At 43.3% G+C, this 26,288-nt stretch overlaps 1 protein-coding gene across 1 annotated transcript; it reads right to left on the bottom strand.

The window, feature by feature from the left end:
* Positions 1 to 1,214: 1,214 nt before the first annotated feature.
* RNF2 (ring finger protein 2) lies at positions 1,215 to 26,007 on the bottom strand. Its single transcript, XM_082766632.1, has 7 exons — positions 25,592 to 26,007; positions 9,050 to 9,138; positions 8,527 to 8,687; positions 7,346 to 7,561; positions 6,347 to 6,619; positions 5,044 to 5,215; positions 1,215 to 4,078 (listed from the first exon to the last, which is right to left on the bottom strand). The coding sequence occupies exons 2-7, from the start codon at positions 9,134 to 9,136 to the stop codon at positions 3,977 to 3,979; spliced, it is 1,011 nt and encodes a 336-aa protein (XP_082622758.1). The 5' UTR covers positions 9,137 to 9,138; positions 25,592 to 26,007; the 3' UTR covers positions 1,215 to 3,976.
* Between the last annotated feature and the right edge of the window lie 281 nt (positions 26,008 to 26,288).

Raw genomic sequence — 26,288 nt, forward strand, 5'->3', positions numbered from 1 at the left:
AGGAGTGATTTGACTGTTGAAACCTTTAAGGTACTGAAGTCAGTATTAGGTCTTACCTACCAAACACACACCAAAGGATGATGGAAAACAAAGTTCCTATAGGATGCGGTTAGTTACAGTAGCACTTGGAATACCTTTTAGATGGACACATGCCTCAGCTACCCCCTGAGGGCAACTGCACAGGTGTGACACAGCTCCTGCTGCCTTTCCTGGCATGCTGGGGGTGGTGCAGGCACACAGTATGAAGGACAGAAGCAAGACCTGGGTTGCAGAGCTGTGGAGGAAGTGGGGCACTGGCCCTTGGTACGAACCTCCCTCAGGGTAATACGAACCTGAGCAAACTTCCACTCTCAAGCATGTCTGACACACAGAGCCAGTGGCAGATACAGTTGGCACACCTCGCACTTGGCTGTGAGGCTTGACAGGGCTGCAGCAGAAACTATATCCAATAATCTTTGCCTCTCAGCTGGTAATGGACTCTACCAAAAAAAAGAGAGCATTACTTTCCCCATTCTCTAACCCCTGAAAAAGCAAGGTCTTCAACATCATTTCATTTGATGACTCTTCAACATTCCTCTAATCCTTCAAGTTCAAGGGAAACCAGTGGTCTGCAAAAATAAATACATGTGTAGGGAACTAAAATTCAGCTGTTTGTAATGAGCTTTAGAAAGCTCAGTATCATTAAAGTCCCGTCATTCACAACATGCTGTATTAATCTTCAGTATTCTAGAAGAGTAAAGGTGATTCCTCAGTTACCTTTGTGTTGCATCACACATTCAGGGCTGCTACTGTATTATCTCAAGCATAGGCTTTTTTGCTGAAAATGTTCTCAGAAACTGGTTTGATGTTCATCCAAACTATGAAGAAATACATGTTTGAAATGCAACAGAATAGCTGCATGCAAGCTCTCCAGCATTCTCTGGGTCTTTCCAGTTCAGCTGAGATTGAGGACAATTTTAATGGAGATAAATCTCTTCTGAGGCAGCTTTGAAAATAGGTGTCAGCACAGCAAGCAGCCTGAGTACAGCCTGAAAGGGACCTCCCTCTTCCCCTGCCAGAGAGCAGTTAAGCTCAGGCCATCCCAGTATACCATACCTTTAGTATATACAAGAATTTTGTCTTCAACTTTTTAACCAGAAAAATGCAATCTGAGCTGTTCTGTGTAATAAGTAGAGTTATTACAATTATATATATAACAACATCAATATGAAGACAAGAACAGATTTTTTTTTTTTTTTTTTTTTTAAGATAACGTACCTCAACCTACGTGATTTGTTAGAGCTATCCTATAGGTACTATTTCTGTGGTGTTTTCTGTTGAACCTACTCAGTCTACAACTAAACACAGCCAAAGTTGTTGCATTAAGTACTGTGGAAATCCTTGCGCTTCTCAGGATGACAGACGTCTGCAACAGGTTGTGGCAAAGTGATGGAAGAGCTGTTAGCCTTTACTTGCCACGCACACGTGTTCCACATCACCTCTATTTCTCATTCATGGTGTGCGATGTGCACGGGAGTTCAGCTGGTTTCAGTGGACTGTAACAGTGCTGAAGGCCAAACTCAAATCGCATTCTGCTAGCCAGGATCAATATGCATGGAGGTCAGCTACATCTATTCAACCTTCCCTCTGGAAAATCCCATGTACAGTAGCACTAACCCCTCACACAACCAAAAATTAGTTAAACATTTTGTTTTTAAGAGGAAGCAGCATTGGAATTTCCATTAGTTCATTTATAACTTTTGTTTTTATTGTTAATTTATGAGAATTTCAGCGTGATTGTAATTGGATACTAGTGCTTACCCGTACCTAACACGCATCATGTACTTAAAGTAACATGGCTTAAAAAGATGGAATAGTAAAGTCATTTTGAAAATAAAATAGTTTATAGCACTAATGAGTCACAGTGCAATCAATGGTTTAATCAAACAACTACATTATATATAATATTTAAAGAACATAAATATTCAGTAAATTCACTACAACATGAACATGAAAAATAAAAGCTTCACATTCCCCTATACTTTAAGAACTGGGGACAAAGTGACAGACGGTTCCTAAACAGACTGCTCAGCTTCACGAACACCTCTCTTGCTTAAGGGACTGGACATTACCTTAGCTATCACAATGGGCAGGTATGCTGCAACTAAACTAGACATTTCCCCGTAAATTTTAAAGCATTTATAATCACAACACCCCCAGCCCCCTTGGATTATATTCCATGGACATGCACTAATAGTCTATACAATGCAACACTTCACCAGAAAGGAATGAGTAAAGTATTTAATTAAAAACTAACCCCCTGTGATCTGGGGCCTGAAAACTTCAGTTTCATTGTCAAGAAGAAACAGGTATTTCCAGAGAAAATAATTATTCAAAGAAGCCTGTGTAGTTTTCACATGGGGATAAAGCTGAACTATGACAGCAGTCAGAACAGACACGTATTTACAAGTGCTAAGCTTGAAAGACAGAAGGAATGGAAGGGTAGTTCCTTCCTGAGAGTCCCCGAGCAGTTGGATACTTACATACCACATTCCAAGAGCTCAGTCTAACTACACACAAGACAGAAGAGCAATACCACATGGGTGCAGGTATATTGCTTCTCACCTATTACAGCAACTCTTTTGCCTCTAGCTTCAGATGCAAGCACATGAAGGCTTCATCAGCAGGTCTTACAGCAATGGGAATCTCGCGGTAACACATTTCCCCTCAGACAGGATGCTAATAGGTACAGCAGCCCCCATGAAGTGACAGCAAGGTCCAGTGCCAGGGAAGAGGAGCTTAACATGCACATGAACAGCAGCTACTGGACTTCACACAACAGTCTACTGCCAAGTTTAAAACTTGAACCTAAATTTAAGACACTAAACGGTAAACTTTGTCAAGTACTAACATTTTCTTCCAAAGTGCTATGCCACATTTGTTAAAGCTATGGCGCAAAAAAAAAAAAAAAAAAAAAAAAAAGCAATCTTAGAGCAGCTTATGGTTGAAGTCCTCCCTACTCAAACTGAAGCTTAGATAAGCTCACAGCTGGGGTGGCAAGAATTCTATAAAGCAAAAGTATTTTGATCGTGCATTTTGTCAGTGTGCTAGAAGTCAGAGGATTTATGTTTAAAAGAAGTTTTCAAGACAGTTCTTTACAGAACACTGATACATTCACAATAAAAATCTGTTATAACAGGGAACAGAGTAGGGCTGTAAAACTTCCAGATTTCATTTAATTAAGCTTGTGAGAACAGGATCATCACTGCAACAAGGGCCAGATGGGAAACTGCAGTGTGAATCAAGACTGGGATGTTCTACACAGGGAAGGGCTCTGGGTTTACTTTTTTCTGGTTTTGTTTGAACTATATGTTAGAAAGCAGATCAATCTCCCAAATCACCTTGCACTGAAGCCCAGTAAACAGCAAGGTTTTAAAGTGTCAGTTTTCTCACTATAGCTGTATTTGCTCACAAGAAATTGTCTGAATAACAAGTCTTTCCTCAGGAATCTGATCACCTCTAGCTGCAAGACCATCAGAAATCAATTCTCTACTATCTTTTATATGGATAACCATTAGCAAATTACAACATTTAACACATTCCTCGGCATATGTTACTATTGAATAGACTTACTTAGCCATCCAATGCTCAATACTTCACAGAGGCTACTGTAACTGTGTCAAATGTATTAGAAATCCAGATTTACCTGGACAAAATTAAGACATTCCAAACTGGAACACTCGTTCAGTTATCATGCATCAGGAACAAAAAAGCATGTCAAACACTGGAATGCACTGGAGAAGGTCATTTAGTCTCTTAGAGAAAAAAAAAGTCTAAATTAAATACAACCAAGAATACTGCCTAATCATATTAATAAGTATACTGAGAGAGCCTGAAGGCATCGCATGTATTGTCCATGAAGATAACGGTGGTGCCTGCTCTTAATATTGAAGAAGTCAGCTATAAAAACAGTCCCATCTCAGTTTTCCAGCACAGCTTATTTATGTTCCTTTGTTGGTGCATAGTACAGTTCCATGGGTTTGTTCACTTTCCAGTACTTCTCACTGACCAGTTCCAAGGAGAACGACCCATTTAAAACCTGGAAGAGAACACCAGAACAGAAAAGAGAAGACCTGATAGCTTGCATACATAGTATGGTATCACTAGAAGACTGCTTATATTAGAGCAGCACGCTGACTTAAAGAAGTCACTGATGAGGTGGAACAAGTTATGGCTAAACACTCGGTGTCAAAAAACAGCAACGCAAGCTATTTTGGACTCCTGGCTATCTCACTAAAATAGTGCTGGAAAACTGTTTTACTAATTGTATACAAAGTGAATATAGTTGTAAATTAAGTCAATTTCAGGTTTCCTGTGTCTGTAAACAAAGAGTAATAGGTGTGTATTTACACCAGAAACATCTATTTTTTTCTAAGGGACACACTGCAGTTATATTTGAAAGCTGTTCAAAATAGATTCTTATTAAGAAGCGTCTGTGTATCTTTAACCAGAAGACTTACTTTATTCAGATAAATGCCCAAGTATAAGACCAGGCTCAGAGTTCAGGGCAATATTGCAACTGGATTGTTGTTGTATCTGTATTCTTTGAAGTCAGCAGCTGAGAGGAGGGATTCTTCCCTAACTGTGCTCAGAGCAGCTCTTTCATATTGGAGCATAAGATTACACTAAAGCAGAGAAATGCCACTTCAAGAGACACTTCCTGCTTCTAGGACGTGCCATCTGCTCTTCAAAGAAGATTCTCGAAAGGATGTTTTCCCTCTTCAATTATAACTGTGAAATAGAAGTTCAGGTCCTAACCTGAAAGAAGTCAGTAGTTGCTGGCCACACCCTACTTCTCCCAAATAACATACATGCCTTTTTTTCCTACTAGCCAAGCTTTGTCTATATACACTTTCTTACAAAGCAAACTATCTGAATAAGCAACCTGGTGCTATGAATTTTATCCCTAGGTCAACTCAGGAGAAGTCCAACTGCATGTATTTTAATCAAATCTTTATAAAAAATGTACTGATACTCAGTATAATTCTTAGAAATTCTACTTACAGTGAACTGCCCATTGGCAGTAGCTATGTAAATGGTATACTGCTTCTCACTGGCTGTGTCAAGGTTCATCTGGTTTGACTCTCCCTTGCTGCGAAGCTCTTCCAGAGCCAATCTCACAGCTAGGTACTTGGACAGGTGATCAACGGTGGCGTTGCCTGAGGTCTTGATGTATCTGCACCAACAACCACAAAGTTAATCAGGCACTCATATTATCAGTATGGGAAAAAGACATCTGGAACACTCGCAAATGGTAAGCATCAAGTGTGAAAAGGCCTTTAAAGACAGTTCACAAATAAAAGCACTAATTGCTTTCACTGGAGACATGCATGCGGCTTACCAAATAACATTATTCCAAAGAGTCCTTACATCTTTTTGACAATCCTCCCATAGGCCCTGAGCTCTTTGTAAAGCTCAAATAGTGCTGTCCTGTCATCTGCTTGAAATGAAAAGCCTACTAGCAGGCTGCTAAGGGTTTTTGAGAACTGCTCACAACTGCTGAAATCTGCACATAGATGCAGTCTGACCCGCCCAGACATGAATCCATAAGGTGTGAGAGCAACACCACTCTCTGCACCTCTACTCCTTGTACAAGGTACTCTTCCTTACTGCCTCGTTATCAATTCCTCTTTAATTCTTTATGCAAGAATTAAAGTCTGACACAAATGCTGCAGAGGCCTCTCCCAAAAGCTTTGTTTTCTCTTTGCCTTTCAGAACAACCCCCAAAACTCCCTTGCAATTCCAAACCAAAAAGAAAAGCTGGCTGAAGCTTATAATATATTTTTAGACACCACAAAGAAATGTCTCATCAGAAGAAAAAGACAGGAAGAGATCTGAGAAAACTCCACAAGACTACTCATTGCTCTGATCCAAAATTTGCAGTCTGTGCTCACACTGGATTATAGAAAGTCAGGTAAAGCTTCTAGTCTACAAATCATGCTGACACAAAGCTGCTCCAAAAACTGCTGGCACTTATGCAAAGTTTGTTTATTCCCAAATAATCTTACAAGAAGTAAATATTATACCATCATGATATTATACCATTATCCCAGTACCTACTGTGAACTGCTAGAAACCCTTAAAACCACCTTTATCTCTGATCAAAAGTTTAAAACAGATTGCTACTGTAACACTGTGTTTGATAGTAGTCGAGCAGTACCATCAACCACACGTGCATATAGTTAAAAAGGAGGTGGTAATGACTGAAGCAAATTAGTTTTAAAAAGCCCCAAAAAGTGATAGACAAGAAAACAAAAGTGACAGAAGATAACAGCAGAGTACATAAAAAGGAATAGAAGACATTTACCTTGTCTGTGCACTGTCATCGTTCTCCATGAGGGTAGGATGAGGCCTGAAGACTAATTCTATTTCACTAGCACCATCCATTACAGGGTCTATGGCCACAGTTGTGTTGTTATTGTCCAGTTCTAGCCCAGAATCATCTGATGTTTTGGTCCTCTTATTGCTAGGCCCTGCTTCCTGATTGCTGTGTGTTGAGGCATTGCTGCAGTGTGAACTGTCACCATTATCTTCTGCTCCACTGCCATTCTCAATCTGCTGTTTCTTGCCCCTCTGTAACCTGATGTAAGTATGTAGAAATGAAGCTAATCTGCACTCGGAACTCACCCAATACACAGGCCCAGCCTACTCATGCAGCTCCTCCCTCTCCCCATCTCAGTCATGCCAGAAGTTAGACATGGGCAACATACTGCAAAGCATATACATGCACAAGCACTAAACATTTCTGAGACAGAGTTTAAAAACAGAAATTAAATCATTCTTATATAAAGATAACCACATACAAGACTTTGGATTTTTCCCTATCCCTCAAGCATATTTTAGGCATGTTTTAAGATTGTTTTTAATGTCACTCAGTTTTCACTCTTCACTACAACAATGTCTGGGGTCTCCTTCCCAGCTAATTCTCAAGTTTAAATGCACACACGCAATTCCAAGACTGTGTAAACACCACACATTCCAGTATTGGGAGGTAAGCTGCACTAATACCTTCATCCTGGCATTACATGCATTTTTTCACATGTAATAGCAATACTGGTACAGGATTTATTGCATTAGTCTATTATTAAAGACACAATGTGTGATTTCATAGAACAGCATCTAGCTGCCACAGATGTTACAGGGAGTGATACAAAGTTCTCTCTTCATAGAGAACTGTTAAAAGTTATTTTAGCAGCCTTCAGAGGAGAGGAATCTCTTGCTATACAGGGAGCAAGGAGAAGAGGTGGTACACTCCTGGCATTGAGGCAGACAGACTGACATGAGGACAAACTACGCCATCGCGTACCTGTTCATAGCCTGAATCTTTAATCCTTCCTCAATGCTGTGACTTAAAGCTTGCTGGTTATTGTGTTTGCTGATTCTTGCTAGCACTCTCTCCTGATGAGCTTCATATTCATCACGGCTTGGATAAATTTTACTGATGAGAGCATCAAAATTGGGATCTGGTCGCAGTGATCGTTTTGACACTAGCTTCTTACGACAAGTGGGACATTCTTTGTTGCTAGACATGAGGAAAGAGAGAAAGCAATACTAAGTCTATGGCAATAACAGAAGCCTGCCCCAATGCCACATTTCTTAGACTCAGTGTTTACAGTAAATCTGGAAGAGGGCTTCTATCTTTTGACAGATCAAGTAATTCAAAATATTTAAAAAAAATAAATCACGCATCTCCTTGCTTCAATTTTTAAAGCGTGTTTACTTAGAATGTGTTTAAGCAAACTGTATTTAGACTGAAGAATTCAGAAGTTCTATGCTGCAAATTGTTTCTCCCCTTAACCCTCTGCCTGGATTCTCCCCTAGAAGAGATGCATTTTGCATTAAGTTATATCAAAGGCATGGTCTTTCAGAGGACTCTGAAAGGATGTAACAGGAGGATGAAACCAAGGTTGAGGAACCCATTCTGAAGTTCAAGCACTAATTACTGGGAAAACTAAAACAGAGTCTTATCCTTCCTACCCTTTGGTCTCATTTAACCAAAGGTTCGCATTAGGTTCATGTGGTTTCTTTTTTCCCGTCTAAAAGGAAGAGGCCTCAATAATGGAGATGCAGACTGTCTTGAGGACAGTTTTGTTTCTCTCTAACGACAAAAGTATTTTTCCTAACCACTCATCAGAATTTCCACAAGCACAGCAAATTAAGCGTGTCCTCTGAAGATGGAAATAGATACATAAATCACTGGCTATGTTGCTGTTGATTACTTCAGAATTCTATTGCTTTTTGAGAAAATATGAACTTGTAATTGAGTATACAAGAGAAATGATTTTCCATATCTGCAGAAAGCCTGATCTGGTCTGCCACAGGTGGCTGAACACAAGGAAATGAAATATGAAAGGTGTGCTACCCGTTCAGAAACGTGCAGTGCACAGGCACATAACTCTTACTCATCAACACCCAAGATTTACAGGATTCTTGACCATATTTTCATCTGAAGCGGAATCCCTTTTCCTTGTAATGATATTTTCATACCCGCTCCTGAGGGCTGTAATGATACAGTCAGCACAGAAACGATGCAAACACTCTTTTGTCGTCATGGTGTTTTTTAACATATCCAAACAAATGGGACACATCAGTTCACTGTGCAGGCTCCTGGGTGACACCACTATTTCCAAGCCATCAGTGATTGCTTCCTAGCATAAAATAAAGTAAAAGTTCTTTAATGAAATTTAGTGACTTTCTCACAGAGATTGCATGTTTTACTCTTTTACATTAAAAAAAAAAAAAAAAAAAAGACAAAACAAGAGACATACACAGCCACATCAAACACGCACACCCCTATTGCTAAAGGAATGAAAAAGACAAAGATCAAACATCAGTATAGTTTTCTAATATTATGAGAGAGGAGGAGTTTTGGGTAGAGTTTTTAAAAATATACTGTCAATTAAAACAGGCAGTTAGCACTCTTAAAGGAAAATCTTAAACATCAAGCTGTAACAGGTTTAAAATGAAGAACAAGTCCTGCCATGAAGGCCAGCTCTTCAGCATGTATTACCTGAGGCGTCCTTTGCAACTCGTACAAACTGAGCTCCCAAGTTTTGCTTAAGGGCTGTGTTCCGTTGGTCTGCACAGCTTGAGACATGGCTGGGAACAGAAAAAACACATTGCATGGTCAGGTGCACCTGACTCCAAGAGCAGCTCTTCCTCTCCCAAGCAGACTCTCTTCCAGGGTCCCTTCAGACCCAGCAGCCCAAGTGCCAACAAAGCAGAAATACAGTGGGAATGCATCCTGCTAGCAGACTGCTTGGCGTTGGACACAGATAACCCCATGCACTGCACCAAAACCGAAGGAGTTACTCAGCCATGAACACTTCCCAAGTATCAGTTCAGGTCGTTAAAACAGAAGTGACATGGACCTGAAGGCCATGAAGTTTGGGCTCTGTGGTGTAAACATTTTGCACAGCGGGTGGCGTTTGCAGCTTTCCAGAGACCTGTGCTCACACATGCGTAGGGATCAAACAGATTCAGCTCCTAACCAGTGGAAGGTCAAAATCATGCAACCACACAGGAAAACAGCTGAACATGTTCATTGGAAGCACCCTATAATACCTCTCTTTCTTCCCGGACACACATCCCTAAGGTTTCTTAATCTAATTCAGAGAAAACTGAATGTTTCCCCCTAGATTCTGGGATTGCTGCTAAGAGATGAAGCAAAACTAATACACATGTTGATTGCACCCATGCCAAAGGAAGTCAGGTTAAAACGACAGTAAATTATATTTCCAAACAGAAAATATTTTCATGTTGGAGAGGGGACAGTCATCTCTGTCTCTCTAAAAATGCCTGACTTACATCAGGAAAGCTTATCCTAGATTGTGTTTTATATTTGGAAAAACAAAACAAAACAAAAAAAAACATTTAAGAGGCAAGATTGTAGTAGCTGACATTTCTACTAGGTGGAGAAAATAGAAGCGATTTCTTCCCAGATCACTCTCTCTCTCTCTATATATATATATATATATATATTTCTTCATATATATATAATCTGTTTTTATTTCCAGACCCTTCAAATTGGCAGCCAAATACAGATTCTATTTGCATCCACCAGCTATGTTATAATCTAGTCCCAAATTCATTGAGTTCTACATGAGTCAACCTCTCAAGAGAACACGGTTACTTTATAAGCTTTAATTAATTGTTAAGGGGAGAGCAAGAAAAGCAGTGCAGTGAAGATTATTGCATCTATTCTTCTTCAGGCCCAGAGATTAGATTTCCCACCTTATTAAAAAAAAAAAAAAAGGAAAAAAAGCCTGACAAAAAGCAGACATGATCATTATGTCTAATAAGTAACAAGGGTCTGAAGGTGTTAAAAAAAAAAAAAAAAAAAAAAAAAAAAATAAGAAAAGAAAAGAAAAAAAGGAGATGACAGACTTCCAACTCCAGTTTTTACTGTATATCCTGTGCCCTAAAAATTCAGTTTAGTTGTCACAAGAGACACATTGCTCCACAGTGATCACGTGGAGAGCAACAGCAAGTACCCAAGCTAGCAGGGAGAAGCCACCACGACCCCGCTGCAGACTGTCAGCTCCACACCTGCCAAGCACTGCACCATCCTGTCTGGGCATTTTCCTTAAAATACTCTGAGATATGAATTTAAATTATGGTATTAAGTAACACAGCTCAACAACACAACGTTGAAAAGTGTGCCAGTAGAAAATAAAGGAAGTATTTCTCTGCAACCTAATTTTCACTATTTTTGGAGTAATTCCAGGTATACAAGAAGTCAGGTCCTTCAGACAAGGTTTTCTGTTGTGTGTTGTTATCAGTCAGTTGTTCTAACAGAGATCCAACATTATTATTCTGTGTTTGCATTGAATTAAGCACTCTTGAGTGCTTTTGGAGCTGAGATATTTAATTAACTATCATCTCAACTACTGAAATGCATGAAGCTGCTAAGCACTCACACCCCTCCCAAAATCTGCTCAAGCACACAATCAGACTGCAGCAGAGTAAGATGCATAAGAGATCTTGGACTTCCTGGGACTTCGCAGAAAGCCTGCTTCCAGCGTTACACAGCTCCACCACCGTAAGGAGCTCACTGAAGCGGCCCACGGCAGAGATCACCATGTGCAGGTACCATCCTGCCTCAATGTGCATGCTCACGCTAACACAACAGCAGCTGTTCTGGTGCCAGACCGCCAGCAAAACCCTCAGCCCAGAGAACAAGCATAAGAGCATCATCCCTTGTATGGCAGCACTGCAACACGCCAGAGGCTGCACTACAGAAGACATGGTACAAGCGTCACAATAAATAATTGATTAGCTTTCTTTTAAAAGCTTCCAATTTGAGATGTAAAGTGCTTAATTCTCACCCTGAGGTCTGCAGTGATAGACTTTCAGACTTGAAGAGGAAAACCACTGGCCTTAAAGCTAGCTGAAAGTGAGAGAGAGCCACACACTCCTCTTGGTCACCAGCAAACACCTCCGCTGTCACCACTGCATACAAAGTCGAAATCAGAGGAACACTGGAAATGTGGTCAGTTCAAACAGGCTGAAAAGCAAAATCAGCCAACAATCACATCACACTGTATGGAGTTTTTCATCTGTTTGACGAACAGAGGAGCTTCCTTAGCAGTTTTCCTGCTTCCATACTTTTTATAATCCATTTCCAGATATGTACTGGGCCTGAAAAAATGCATGCAAATGAGGTTTAACTTCTTTCCTCAATAACATTGTTGGACACCAGCTGTGAGAAGAAATGTGATGCAAACTAAAATCTAACACAGCAGTATCAACAACTGGCACCAAAGTCAAGGATCATCAAGGATCAAACTCCACATTCTGACCTAAAATTGCACTGACCACGTAATAGCCATCATCAAGTAGCAGCTTCCAAATCATCTCTGAAGTGATGGCCCCGGGTTATGCTCGTTGCTGACTCATCTCCTCTCCTCACTTTGGGAAGAGAGGTAGGAAAAACCTCTCCATTAGCTGACTTTCAAGGCAAACATTATAACCAAGCAGGAGGAGCCTGCACCTGCCCCTGGCCATTGGGCTTGGCAGCAAGTAGTCGGACAGCTACACTGACACCTGCTTTAACCAAGCGAGCACTGTACCAGCAGTCATTTTGACTGCACATCCCAAACAGCATTGCCCAGTTTATGCTCTAGTGCCATTTAACATGCTGCTCTCCAGAAGAAGACAAGGCTCGTGACCAGGCACGTCTGCCCTGCACTCCGCTGCTCTTGTGGCTCTCGTGCTGGCTGTGCAGCTGAGTGGCTGCAGACAGACCATCTCGGGCTCTCCTCACCTGGCACAGAGGTGAGTCCCTCAGAAAGGCTCCTTCTGGCTGTTCTGATGGTGCCAAGGTGTTCACAGCCTCAGCGGCAGCGCAGACATCACTCCTCAGTTTGGCTTCCTTTTAAGGCAGCCCACCTCCATTGGGATTTGATGCAGCGACAAAACTAAAAGAAATCAACTGGTCTGGTCTGCACCAGTCAGGATCCTTCCTAAAGCTACAAAGCCAAGAGAAAAGGCTTTGGCAAGCCAAAGGAAGTTCACTTTTGTGTTGACACTTTGTAGAGAGTGAAAAACAAAGCAGAAAGTTTCTAGAGAGAAGGAACAGACTTTCTATTAACTGCTGCTGGCAAGGAGAGAAAAGATACAAAATAAATATAAAGCTCATGTTTATTCATCAGTCTGGACATTTATTTCACTGAAATCTCAACCTGTTAAGATCAATCAGATCTTTCCTGACAAAATTCGCTGTCCATCTGCATCCCTTTCAGCCTTTTTTTTTTTTTTTTAAATTAAGTCTTAGAGAACAATGCTCGTGTTCATTTTTCCAACCCAAAATATTAAGCAGATTTCATCACAACAATATCTACTCCAGTTTTCAGCTATTCAATATTTCAGATCTTTTCCACTTTACCAGCAAGGAAGACGGGATCTTAGAGGTCATGTGCTGGGAACACAGTGCAGACAGAAACCCCCTGAAAGCCTTTTTTTCATCATTAGTTTTTGAAAAAAATCCTAACACACCATGACTTTCTACTTTTTATCATTTTTTAACTTTGTGACTTTTCTGCTCCCTCTGGCTACAAGAGGAAATCAACCAGCTACGTGACAATGGGGCACTACAAAGGGGAGAAGCCCAGCCTGGTAGGCAGATCAAACACCTTTCTCACTTCCACAGGTGCCAGTTGTGTGATTTGTGCCATATCCAGAGGGCTGTTCTTGCCAGCCACTCAAAGAAAACACAGGATTACAAGAACACCTACAATCTTTCTGACTGACTCACTCTACAGGTGCAGGAATACTCCAAGGCACAAGTTTTGCAATTACAGAGCATGCACACCTGCCACTATCAAAGCTGGAGACACCCAAAAGACATGAGAAAACCATGAGAACCACAAACGCTATGAATCTCCTTGGGTTTGATTTCCTGTCACCCTCCTGCTCCTAACAGCATTTGGAAAAACAAAAACAAGTTAAGATCTAGTAAATATCATTCCATTTTGTCATAAAGTTTGCCTAGTTGCTTCATGTCTTCTACAGAAGCAAACTGGAAGATAAGTCAGGGAGATTGATGAACATTACAGAATGTACATACATTTTAATTCATCTGTACCCAAAGGGTTTCTCCATTCCCTACGTTGCCATAGCATTAAAAACAAAACAAACCGCACCTGTGCTATTCTGAATGTGTTTCAAAAAGTTTCTGTTGATTTTCTGCAACCAGGCTCAACCTCTGAGTTGAATGGCTCCCTTACCAGAGCCAGAAGAGGAGCCTGGCAGTGCCAGCAAAAAGCACCGCATCACTTCATCTGAAAGACTGACTCTTTAAGCCTGGTGTCCTTGGAAAAAGGGGCTTATGCAATCTCACTCTTTGCGCTCACCCCTTTTCAGACTATTTTCCACAACTAATTTGAAGACAAGTGACTGGGGCTTAAAAACAGAACAAGTCTTGGTCCTGCAGTATTGAAAACCAGGCAGAGAATTACAGCAAAAAGTACAAAAAATCCACCACAACACGAGAAATCCGTCCGAAAAGCCACTCAGTCATCTCCTGCCTGCTTACTGAGCAGACTATTTGTGCCAGAAAATCATTACTGAAAGCCATCACTTAGAAACAACTCCAGTAGAGCAACATCCTTGCTTGCCACACACACACACATTGAACAAGCTCCTAGACTGAAATACACTTAATTATTTGCTCAAACATGGTCGTGAGTCACAGTAGGTCAGACATTCAGGTATCCCATTCCTGAAACTGCCCAGCACAAACAAAATCCAACTGGCAAAACATGCATTTCAGACAACTCGGAGCTGCCACCAGACATGCTGTTCTGGCCACGAGGGAGCCAAAGGGCTCACCAGCAAGTCCTCGCCCTTATTTCTCAACCTGCCAACGTTTCTCATTTGTGAGAATTTAGGAATACATTGGCTGCTGCTTGGAACCAACCTTGGCACCAGTCCTGCTTGAAGCAAGGACGGAGGCACTTGCTACAGGACGACATTCAGATTCCCTCCAAGGCAGAGCCTTCCCTGAAACACGTACCAGTGCCTGTTTTAGTCCAAGCAGAGGTTGGAAAGCAACTGCACATGTGGTCACTCCAGCACGCCTCGAGGTGTGAGAAGGGGTGAAATAGTACCAAGCAGCCAGAGCCACAATCCACAGAGCCATCTCCAGTGTGACCACAGCGGTGCCGGCTGCTACTTTACACAAACCTGTGCATTCTTTTTGAAAACTTTCATCAGCAAACACTTTTGAGGGTGGGGAGGGAGGTGTGTGTGTGGGGGGGAAATACATCAGGCTCTTTTAAATAAATATACACATAGTAGTATTAAACATGTTAAAAAATCCACTATTTTCTGTTCCAAACATCAGAAGTTAAATATTTAGACTTAAAATAGTAAGAGACTCAGACAACTTTTCAGCATGCCAAGTTCAACAGCATTTTCAACTCTTCTGATTTTACTTTTTTTTTTTTTAGCAAGGATTATATATATACACATATTTAAATAAAGAGGTATCGTTGTCCAGTTACTTTACAAGCTTAATGGATTTAGAATTTTACATTTTACTCTTTCTGATTCTGTAACTAGTATTAGAGACAAATTGCCTGTTTGGACAAAGTATTCTATGTAAGAAGTTCATTTGTTTATTTTCTTTTGTTTGTTTGTTTTTACTTCCTGGCTAGGAGCTTGATTTGAAAAAATAATTTTATATATATATATATTTCTGGAAAGACACACTATTTGACAGAATTAATCTTCTCTAGAGTTCACTGCCAGCTCAGGTTGCTTTACATTCAACTGTAATCTAGGACAACTACAACTAGTCCTTGAGTACAATCCAGTAGTTTTTTTTGTTTTTTTAAAAAACAACAACAACAAAACACAGAACAAAAATCTGATTTTAAGTACGATTTGAGGTATAGAAGTGTTTATTCTTTTCTGAAGTGCCTCCCCCCCCACCATCTCTCGATCTCAAAATCCCTAGGAGACAGCCAAATCGGGCTCTGGCCTGGAGCTCATTTTGTTCCCAGCTCTGAAATGAACTGCTTGATGATCCTGAACAAGTATGTCACCGCATTCATCTGTGCCCCCTCTTCCTCTTCTGCTTGTTTATTCACATTGTCACCACTCCTGCAAGTGTCTCTCCTAATGTTTATATTGCATGCACTGTAATTCTGTGCTGATCTCCAAAGGGGATAAGCTTAAGAGAGGAACGTCTTACCGAAGTATGCTTAGTTCATTCAGCTATCAGTCCTTGTCCTCTCGATACCAAGCTTCAGTGTCACAACCTCCCATACTGGGAAGGCTGCAACTTCTTTCTAGTTGCAAACTGCATTCAATACTATAGCAGCTACATGTACTCTCATCTTCTCTTGACACAATCAGCCCCTCCACTCCCCTCATGAGGGAGCTGCAGGCCGCCATGAGGCCTCCCCTCAGCCTGCTCTGCTTTGGGCTGAACAAACCAAGGGACCTCAGCCGCCCCTCACACATCTTCCCCTCTAGACCCTTCACCATCTTCATAGCCCTCCTTTGGACACTAATAGCTCTATGTCCTTGTTATGTTGTGGCGCCCAAAGTTGCACCCAGTGCTTGAGGTGAGGCTGCCCCAGGCAGAGCAGAGCAGAACACCCCTCCCTCAGCCAGATGGCAGGGCCGTGCCTGAGGCACTCCAGGGCACAGTCGGCCCTTTGGCTGCCAGAGCCCGCTGCTGGCTCATGATCAGCTCAACACCGACCAGAAACCCCAGATCCCTTTCTGTAGGGCTGCTCTCCTGCCTCTTGTCCCACATCCGTATGTACAGCTGGGGCTGCCTGGATAAACTCCACTGGATGTGATTCTGAATGATCTGACCTAACTGGCCCTGCTTTCAGCGGGAGGCTGTCCTAGATGTCCTCTGGAGGTCCCTTCCAACCCACATTCTGCCATTTATACAGTGAGACATATCTCACTACCAGAGAAATTCACACGTCATTTCTTGTACAGAATGTGCCACGGGCAGGAGAAGCGGAGGACAGGTGCCGCCAGTCACACACCACCCTCCGAGAGCTGAGGAAGCCGCAGCTGGGGCCTCTCCCGCCCCATCGTGCCTCACCTGCCTTCCACAAGGAAACCCAGCAGTATGAGAAGGCTCTTCTGGGACTACACTGCTTCCACACAGCTCAAACTGAGGGGTTACACTTCTCATAAAACCAGCAACGTGGGCACTGAGCCTTCAGATGCTGATATACTATAGAAAATAACCACAGAGTCTTCTAAACACTGGCATTTCCTCTGCAAACACGATAAAAGTGCAATTTTAAGCAAAAGAACACTTTCCTTAAATACTTCCTGAGACCCTGGGGAATAAATCAGCAGTAATATTTACATTGAGGGATTTTTGTCTAACATGAAGAATAAGCCCTAAACCACCACACAAATGCTTTCCAAGAATAGTTTCTCTCCCCGTATGTACATTTAATCTGGACAACAGCATGCAAAAACCCCTTGTTTTCTGGCAGAAGCAGCCCTCTCCTTGAGATCTTATGGTATCTGCCAGAATTTCAACCTGTAACTGGTAGAACAGAGCTGTAAATGGTGATGGATCAGTAGTTAATGTGCAAATTCATGAGGAACAGAATTTGAAAAAACAAAAAAAAGACGCATACAGAATACAAAATGAATGTTATCAAGTGAACAGTTTTAGCTATCAGACAACACCTAAAAATATTATTCACAGGCTAATTTCAGAATTATTACCAGACACTTTATCAATTAATACTCTACAGTACTGTAAGTGAGCTCCTTTGAAAATGCCTAAGACGTTAAAAAAATGAGTGGTTAGCAAAACTTACACAAAGCTACTGTTTAAAAAAAAAAAAAAAAACACTTTTGTAGACATTAACTAGAATTCTATCATCTGCAAAGCACAGAGCCAATTAAAATGCTATTAAAGATGCCAAATTAATGCTAACTATTAAGCTGAAACTTCATATAGTAATCACATGCTCCAGAAGTCAGATCTAATAACAAATAACAAGTACTTACACCATGCTTTCCACCCTTCAGATGCACCAGCTTGCAAACAAGCATATCTTTGCACTCTACTTGGGGAGCAGAAATGCTGGATTAGAAAAAAGCAAGGGAGAAGAGAAGCTATAGCTCATTTTTATATGCTCCATGAAAGCAGCACACCAGTAATGCAATGGGCAACAGCACTGCCGGGAAATAAGAAAGCAATCAGATTTTTGTCAGACCATCATCCTTGGATCCTGAACTGGATTTCAGCCACTTGTATTAAAGCCACCTGCATCACTACAGCCCTGCCCAGCTCCTCCGCTCTTTCACCTCCCTTCGAACCTTACTGTGGGAGCCAAGACGATGTCAGCCCAGAACAAAACCTCACTACCTCCACTGCATGTCCCACTGCTGCCCCTACACCCCACCCCAGACAACCCAATGACAGCACAAAGCCCACAGTTACCAGTGTTCAAAGGCAGGTGATAAAACCTGAACCTCAGGAAAGCTACCAGCCTCTATGCACTCACATAGTTAAATGCTCTCCTTGGTAGCACTCTTTCCAAAATTCATTTTTAAGGGGTTCTGCAAGTCACTGTTCAGGAACAAATCTGGAAACCTCCCGACTCCTTTTTTTAAGCTAAACAAAAAATAAAGAAGCTAAATGTGAATAGAAATGCATTACAATGAAAAATGGCTGGGACTACCCAGAGGCCACACATTACCATCCATTATCACGTATATTAACGCAAGCAATCTGACTCGGTACACATCTCAGCCAATGCTTGGTGTGATGAAACAACTGGAAGGCAGCCTACCCTTTCGTTACTTTAAATCATTCCAGTTTCAGCTACACTTGAAGGATAGTGTGATACATGCTGAGAAATAAACACACACACTGTGACAACCATCCTGACAACCCCATTTTAACAATGCTTGTATCTGGTTCCTTGCCATCCTGTTTTCTTAATTTATTTACAGAAGTAAATTAAAAGATCAACATTCAAGTGTTTTCATCCATTGCATCAATCATGCCCCACCATAACTGAGAAAACAATATAAATAAAATAAATACCACATTTTACTGTCAGATGGGTACATCCAGCTCCCACTGACGTTAGATAGCAGTCAGCTGATACAATGAAGTTACTATTATAATAAAATGAATTGTACATACACAAGTGTCAGACATTCCTCACAATCAAGGTTTTGCTTAATTCTACCTTCAAAATACAAAACCAGCCTGTTCTGTACAGAGAATATATCATATTCTCCTTTTATTTATAACACAGTGGGGAAACAATACATTTTCTAAGCAGTTTGAAGTATACATTTCTACAGTTTGCTTGAAAGAAAGCACATGATCTTTAAGACATTTTCTCAGATTCTCTCAATTGCCACTTAAAATTGAACCTGGATTTCTCAAAATGCAAAGTTCATTGGAATTTACTGGAAAGGTCACCCTAGAAAGATTCATACTTTTTCCTCTTACCCCCTTACTTTCAATAATAAAGTCTTAGTTAGGAAGAGATTGGACCACATAGGAAGTTGTTTTATGGCACTGAACAAGTTTAGGGAAGCTACATTCATTCCCAAAGCATTATGAAGCTCTACACTGTTAGATGTTTGTACTGAAAAAAAGTTTGTCAGTCTGTGCGTTGAATCTAGCAGACACTTCATTTCTGCTGCACAGCACTGCTAGCCAAGAGAAAAAACAAAACAGTTATATTATTCATTCAAGACCCCAAAAATGTACCAAAGCAGCTGGTATAGCCAAAGAATGCACAGGCACAGCTCAGCAGCACTGCAGAACCTTTCCCAATATAACTGTTGCCCACAGTCACAATAGTTCTGAATTTTTACTTTTCTGGATAACTAGTCCCAAACCTCCGTTCTCCCATGATCTGCCCCATACAGTCAGTAAGCATTTCTCTTTAATATTAATAAAAAATCCCTGAACACCCAATACTGTCACTATGAAACCTGTAGCAGGTTCCCTGGCAGATGACAGGATCCAGTAGCTTGCTAGCGCGTGATCTTTCACTGCTTCTTCACTGTATTTATTCTCCTACAGAAGGACATGATTTGCCTGGTGCCTTAAGACACTGCATCTTCCAGTTAATTGCCATTCACAATTTACTGGCACTGAAGTGAATTGATCCACGGAGTTTAGCAGCATCCAATCTGGCCATCAAGCTGCTCATCCTGGCCTTGGGAAACATTTGTGCTATGACCTCATACAAACCATCTGCTGCACACATTTACACCTATGGAATAACCTGGTGAACCTAATGCTGGTAGAAGTGACCACAAATGAGACGACCCTCCTACATTAGATACCAGGAGTATCAAAAAAGTTGTAACACGTTAGTGTTTTGGTCATTCTCAAGGCTGCTTAATCACACAGACTTAGGAACAGCCACACACTTTTGGGCATGACAGAAATGTATGGTTTTAAGTTGATGTTTCTGTGTGTTTCTAGCAGTAGAGTAAAATAAAGTATAGGCACTGGACAGCTGTATGAGAGTAATGCCCATAGACGACACTCAAATTCCAATTTATTCTGATGGGTTCTGTATTCCCTGCCAAGGGCATCAGCAGCCATTTCTGCTGCCTCCCAGATCACTCCATTATTGGTCATAGCCGAAATCCTCATTGTTAATGTTACTCAGTTCTGCTTCACACCCTCCTGACCTTCTCTGAGGTACAAACACTGCAGCACACACAACCACCACCCCACTTCCACAGAACTCTCTCTGCAGCACATCAGTTGCCTCCAGGTAGTCCAGAACTCACCAGGACACACATCCTCCCCTGGCTGCCATACCTACAAATGCTCACATACATCACATTTCAAAGCCAGGCTACTCTAAACTAAAAGGCTGTGGGATTTTGTTTGTTTGCTCGTTTTGTTTTAAGTATTAGAAGGATTAAGTAAAAAACTTTTAAATCTTCAGAAGAAAAAACAAAACAAAACAAAAAAAAACAAACAAACAAAAAAAAAAACACCAAACCCAAGATTGCCCACTGTTCTAACACAGCAGGTAGTAAGATTATTTTAATCGTCACAGCTAAAACAAACTGGCACTTACCCTCCACAGACCATCTGTATCTTGTCCAAAGTGAGCACTACAATTCTGCTGGAAGTGCAAACGAAGCTGTTGCAGGAACAGTACCTGTTCACTGCTGACGTGGGCCAATAAATCAGACAAGAATTCGACACCAAAAACATCGTATGTGCCAAAGACCTTTGCCAACAATTGATATAAAAGAAAAATAGCCATGACCAACTTAGCCCCATGAAGTAACACTATTAAGTAGAACTCCGGGAGGTGGAGTAGAGTTACCACTTTCTCTGTTATCTGTTAACTTTTATGCAGTTTCTCATATTATCAAGCATGCTACTGTATATAGTGCCTACGGCTGCCCACATGAGCTTCAAAAATGAAGTTCTTATTCTACGGTTGATTTTATCTCTAAGAGCCTTCAAAATTAACAGCTGGCTGTAAAGGAGAAAGGCCAAGTGAATCTTTCCCTGCCTAGAATTAATTTCAGTGCTGTATCAGATCAGAAAAGGAGGGATAAAGGACTGAAAGAAAACAAAAGTGAACTTTCAAACTCTGGAGAAGTTGAATCTGTCACAGAAACTAAATGAATACAGACAGGAATGATGCACACTGCCTTAGGGTCAGACTTGTTTCCTCCCCTTGACTAAGTGCATCACCTAAGCATGATGTACAAGCAGAACTATGGATAGAGTAAATCTTTGCAATAAAAGCACTCCATTACTTTCACACCAAAGCAGCGATAAGAACGTGTATTATGATTTATGGTTATAGTGTTGTGTAACTCGCAGTCCACAGTAAAAGACAAGCTTTACATGCATGTGATTGTGTGAAAACACCGCACACCCTCCTATCGTGGAGCACACCCCCTAGCCACAGAATTATGCTTCAGAGCCAGCACTTTCATTCTTACACTGCCTTCTAAGCCACACAGCGCTGCTGGCACATTTTTTGAGGCTAACCAACTTCTTGCTAACTCCCCGAAATAACAGCTGAAGAAGATGAGAATTGACCACCCCATTCACTAAAGATTAAGTCTGATGATTTCAATAGCACTGTCATTAGCCTTTTAGCTTGCAGTACATTTTAAAAGAAATCCTATGAACATACTTACACAATTCAAACAAAGCTTTCCGCCTCCATAAGCTCAGCAGCAAAGGTAAGGTCTCTAGAACACTTTTTTTTTTTTTTTTAAACAGTTGGAAGCACAGCAATATGCAGTCCTTGACTGATGAGTACGCTGAAAGAAAACCCTTTTATAGCTAGTCACACCAGGAGAAAAAAAAAAAAAAAAAGCAAAACACACACTCAGCTGTTTTCTGCCCAATAGGTGACCCCAGTTCAGATGGCGGCAGTGACTGAACTGCAGCCCTCAGACTGTGCAGATTTAGCACAGCGCTGCACTCATCCAGAGGGAAACTCCTGCCAGAGCTCCCAGGTTCCTTCCTGACAGCTGTGGGGGCATCAGGCGCTGTCAACACCAAGACCTGCAGACACGAGGGGAACCTTTAAATGGCATTAATAACCAGGATCTGTTACCTCCAGTAACATTTGTTAGAGGACCCCAGGGGTTCTACCTCCTGCTCCTTCCCACTGCTGCTGCCCCAGACTTCAGACGCCCCTCAGGGTCGAGGGGGAGCAGCTCGGTCACCAGCAGGGTGTCGAGGCTGGACTCACGCAGGGAGCTGCCGCACCACCCCGAAGTGCGGTGCTTTAGAAGCCAGCACAGATCTGCTCCCACATCTACTGGGCAGCCACCATGGTTTGGTTTTTAAACTCCATCAGCAGGAAATAAAAGCCTGCACGCCCGTTTCTTGGATTAGCAGTCTGCTTTGTTACACTGCTGCAGCATCCAAGGTGCTTCTCAGAAACCTCTAAGAAACATCGTGCAGCCTCAAGCTGAGAGGTGAGCACATCTCAGTCAGGTGTGCTGCTCTTGCCGAGCCACTGGGATCACATCAAGCCAGCCACTTTGTTATCCTTCTCTTCTGCATGCAACATACCTACTGTCCACCACGTTTATCAATATAAAGGGCAGCAAGTAGCAGTTTTCCAATGTGTATAGATTGTGGGAGAAGTGTTGAGAGTATCAGATCAAGAGAGATGCTTGTTTTTCCAATTTTTCCAGGGATATATTCGCTACCCACAAAAAGTTCCTACCCATTTGTGATCTGGTGAGACCACAAGTAACAGTGATCTCATTTTATTAGTAGGAACAGAAGTTGGCTTCCTCTACCTGGCTATTAATGAACAGAAAATAAACACAAAATCAGAGAGACAAAAGGAAAGACCCCAGGAATCTTACACATGACTGACTCAACACCTCCAACAAATACACAGAAACAAAGCTGTTACGTGAGCATGCAGCTTTCCTCTAAAGCTGCATGACAGCTGACAACAACTTGCATCTGTCTCAAATAAAACTCTGCATTTTACAAACAGTACGACAGGAGCAATACTTACAGTTTAAAGCCAGGAATCATCCCAAATAGTTTAATTTCATCCCTGAGAGGTGAAGAGTAAAGAGTGGATTAGGTTTTTAATTAGTTAGCAGAACACTGCTGCTAGCTCCCAGCTGTTTGCAGGCCAGCTCCATGATCCAGAAGGGGGGGAAGGCAGACAGGGATAATTCCTAAAATACTTCTCCACTGCAACAAGTCCAAACAGCTCCATAATACTGAACTCTGCTCATTCCTCAGAAAATTAAGAATTTAAGGTCAGCTTCAGAGGCCAGTTATTTTCACCAACAAACAGAACCCAGTTTAGGCTCAGCAACATCTCTTCTCCAATCCCTTTCCTCTCTGTTTGAATCATTACTAAACTGCTGTTCCAGTCAGTAAAAATAGGTATAGGGTATTTAAGTATTACTCTGTTATTTTCTTCATGCACATCCTTTAAATTGGTGCTTCACTAAGAACGGATCCAGTGCTGCTTTTAGGAAAAAGACAACTGAACTGTTGCAGGCTCATGCCTCATTTTTGAAGTTCCCTTTTCCCCATGACATTTTTTACCTCATATTCTTTTTATTCAGAAAGACAAAGAGAAAATTAAAGGAAGTAGAAGAAATTCACATACCCTGACATCCATCGCACATTTTAAACTGACAACTGTGCTACAGATGCCAGTCTTATTTCTAGTTCCTGATAAAACGGCCCTAAAGATGCCAGAATTCTGCTCTTGTCACCCAAGATGCCCAAGCGAGTCTTTCCACTCCACATATTATCATACACCAATCCTAAAACACACCGCCATTGATAAAGGCAGCCCCATGCAATTCATCTCACTGGTGCTCACGCTGAACGACATGCCAGGCGGTGCTTTCCTTGGCGGCTGCAGCAGTGCTGGTGTTTCAAAGCTGCAACACCAAAGGTCAAAATTGTAGCCACCAAAGAAATTAAAAATCGCCTCCAAGGTGAAATTCATGTCCCACTGTTATTATGAGGCTGAATGAGGCATTTATTAAACATGATAAACCGTAACTCACAGAGCCAATAACCTCTAAAGAAGTTCTAAGTTTATTTAAATCTCATCACCGAAGCGCGACAGAGCCACAAAGCTTGCTACCTGAAAGCACGGATAATGCTAACGTCTGTCCAGTGAAAATTCCTCCCATCTCCAAACAACTGGCATCGCTAATCCTTCAAATCATGGTATTTTTAAACATTAAAGGTACCGTTTATCGATACCTGCTGCTCTCAAAGGGAGTGCCTCTGTCTTAGCTGACAATCTGAATGCCAGCTCTGAGCTTGACATGATGTAGAAAAATGTCAAATTATCTCATTACAAAAGTTTCTACTGAAAACATAGATGAATGCAAATGAGAGTACCTCTTCAGGGAACTCCTATAACAAATCAAGTCTTTGTCACTGAATGAGTGACACATTTGATTAAAGAACTTTCCCCATGCAAAAATGACTTCACTCGCACACCAATCATATTTTTTTCATATGCAAGTGATTTCCTTTAATCCTTAAAAGCCTGCGTGCAATGCGTAGTTATTGCACAGATGAAGCTATAGCCACTTCCAAACAGGACTGGATTACGGTTTATCCGCCTGGAAATCATCTTTCTCCACCAGTTATGGTCTGGATTTCTAGGCAGTTAGGCACTTAGGCACTTGATCTGGTTATTTTCCACAGCAGAGGATCAGAAAAGCAAACAGCTTAACCAAAATCCCCCAAAGAAGAGGACCGCTTAGAGCGTTTGTTCCATGCACGCAGCGGGATGGGGCCGATGGAGGCAAACGACTCTGAAGGGGCAGCTACCGCCGAGCGCCAAGTTGGCAAGAAACAGGTGCCACACTGGGGCTGCGGGCAGCGGGAGAGACGCGCCCATGGCGCCTTCCTGCCCGGCCGCCCCATGGCATTCCCGGGGAGCTGCCGGGTGCTGCTCGCGTCGCTCCGCCAGCGGCCGTGCCCGGTGGGCGCCGCGCTCCGGCTTCGGGAGAGACAAAAGACCGGCGGGGAGGACACACGCAGCGCACCCCATCTTTGAGCGGCGAGGGTTCATAAACTAGCAGCAAAGGCTCGTGACTCCGCTAACCGGCTCCCTCCCGCTCAAGAAGGCGTCGGGCAGTGCCCCCTCAGGGCTGGGGTCACAGCAGCCCTCGGGGTCACAGCACCCCGGCCTCGTCAGGGGGGCGCCGCGGCCCCAGTCACCCCTCCGGCCCTGGGAGGGCTGCGGGCGGCCGTAGTGAGGGGGGGCGCAGCCCCAGGCTCGTTCCGCAGCCCCCGCGGGAACGGCTCCGGGGCCCCCATTTTACCTCAGGAGAGGGCGGTGGGGAAGGAAGAGCCCGACCCCCGCCACCCCCCATCGCTTCCCGCCGAGCGCCCGCCGCGGGACCCCCGGCTCGAGTCGCCCCCCAGACAGGACCCAGCCCCGCGGCTGAGGGCTCGGGCACCGCTGCCGGCACCAGGCGCCCCTCCGCAGCCCCACTAGGGGGAGAGACCCGGCGGCGGCAGCGGCAGCCCTAGTGCCGGCCCCAACCCTGGCCCCAATCCCCGCCCTGCGCTCACCGCCCGCCGCGCTCCCGTCGCCCTCTCTCGCCGGCGGAGCCGCCGCAGCCCCAGCAGCACAATATGGCGAGCAGGAGCCTCCGCAATGGAGCTCGGGAAATAGAGGGGAGTTACATATTCATGGCCGGGGCTGGGCAGGGGTAGCGCGGATGGGGCTGCCGACACCGGGCCGCGCAGCGCCCGCCTCCCCTCGACGCGGTGGCCGCTGGCTCCTTCCCCGCGCCTCAGCGGCGGCCGCCCGGCCCCGGCTGCCCGTAACCGCCGCTCCCAGAGGGCGCCCGCCGTCCCCGCCCTCCCTTACCTCAGCCCGCAGCCCTCCCGCCCTGCAGCCGTGCGAAGCCCCGGGGGCTTCCCCCACCGCGAGCGGGGAGCGGGTCCGGGCTGCTGCCACCCCCTCAGGAGCTGGGACGGGGGCAGCCGGGCGCCGAGGGAGCTCTCGCCGCGCCCCGGTGGGCTTCGAAGTGCTCCTCGAAGCCCCGACCCGCTCTGCGGCAGCGAGTCGGGAACAGGCATTTATTTGTCTCGGGGTGTCGGCGTTTTAGCGTCTGGTAAATTAAGGGGATGGCTCTCAGGAGCGCACGGTGTCTCACCGCGCCTTCCCCGGTCTCGTCGTTAACTGCGTTAAGGCAAGAGCAGAGGGTCGCACCTCGCGTAGTGCGCCTGAGCCTGGTGAAGGCAAAAAGCGGGCAGAGCTCCT

Source organism: Aythya marila, assembly GCF_965140915.1.
Source record: "Aythya marila genome assembly, chromosome: 8".
Taxonomy (NCBI): Eukaryota; Metazoa; Chordata; class Aves; order Anseriformes; family Anatidae; genus Aythya; species Aythya marila.

Bases quoted from the DNA above. Each gene is read 5' to 3' on its own strand.
- RNF2 (XM_082766632.1), bottom strand. From the start codon at position 9,136: ATGTCTCAAGCTGTGCAGACCAACGGAACACAGCCCTTAAGCAAAACT. The intron at 8,688-9,049 runs GTAATACATGCT...ATTTTATGCTAG, and splicing joins AGTTGCAAAGGACGCCTCAG to GAAGCAATCACTGATGGCTT. The intron at 6,620-7,345 runs GTACGCGATGGC...TACTTACATCAG, and splicing joins AAGATTCAGGCTATGAACAG to GTTACAGAGGGGCAAGAAAC.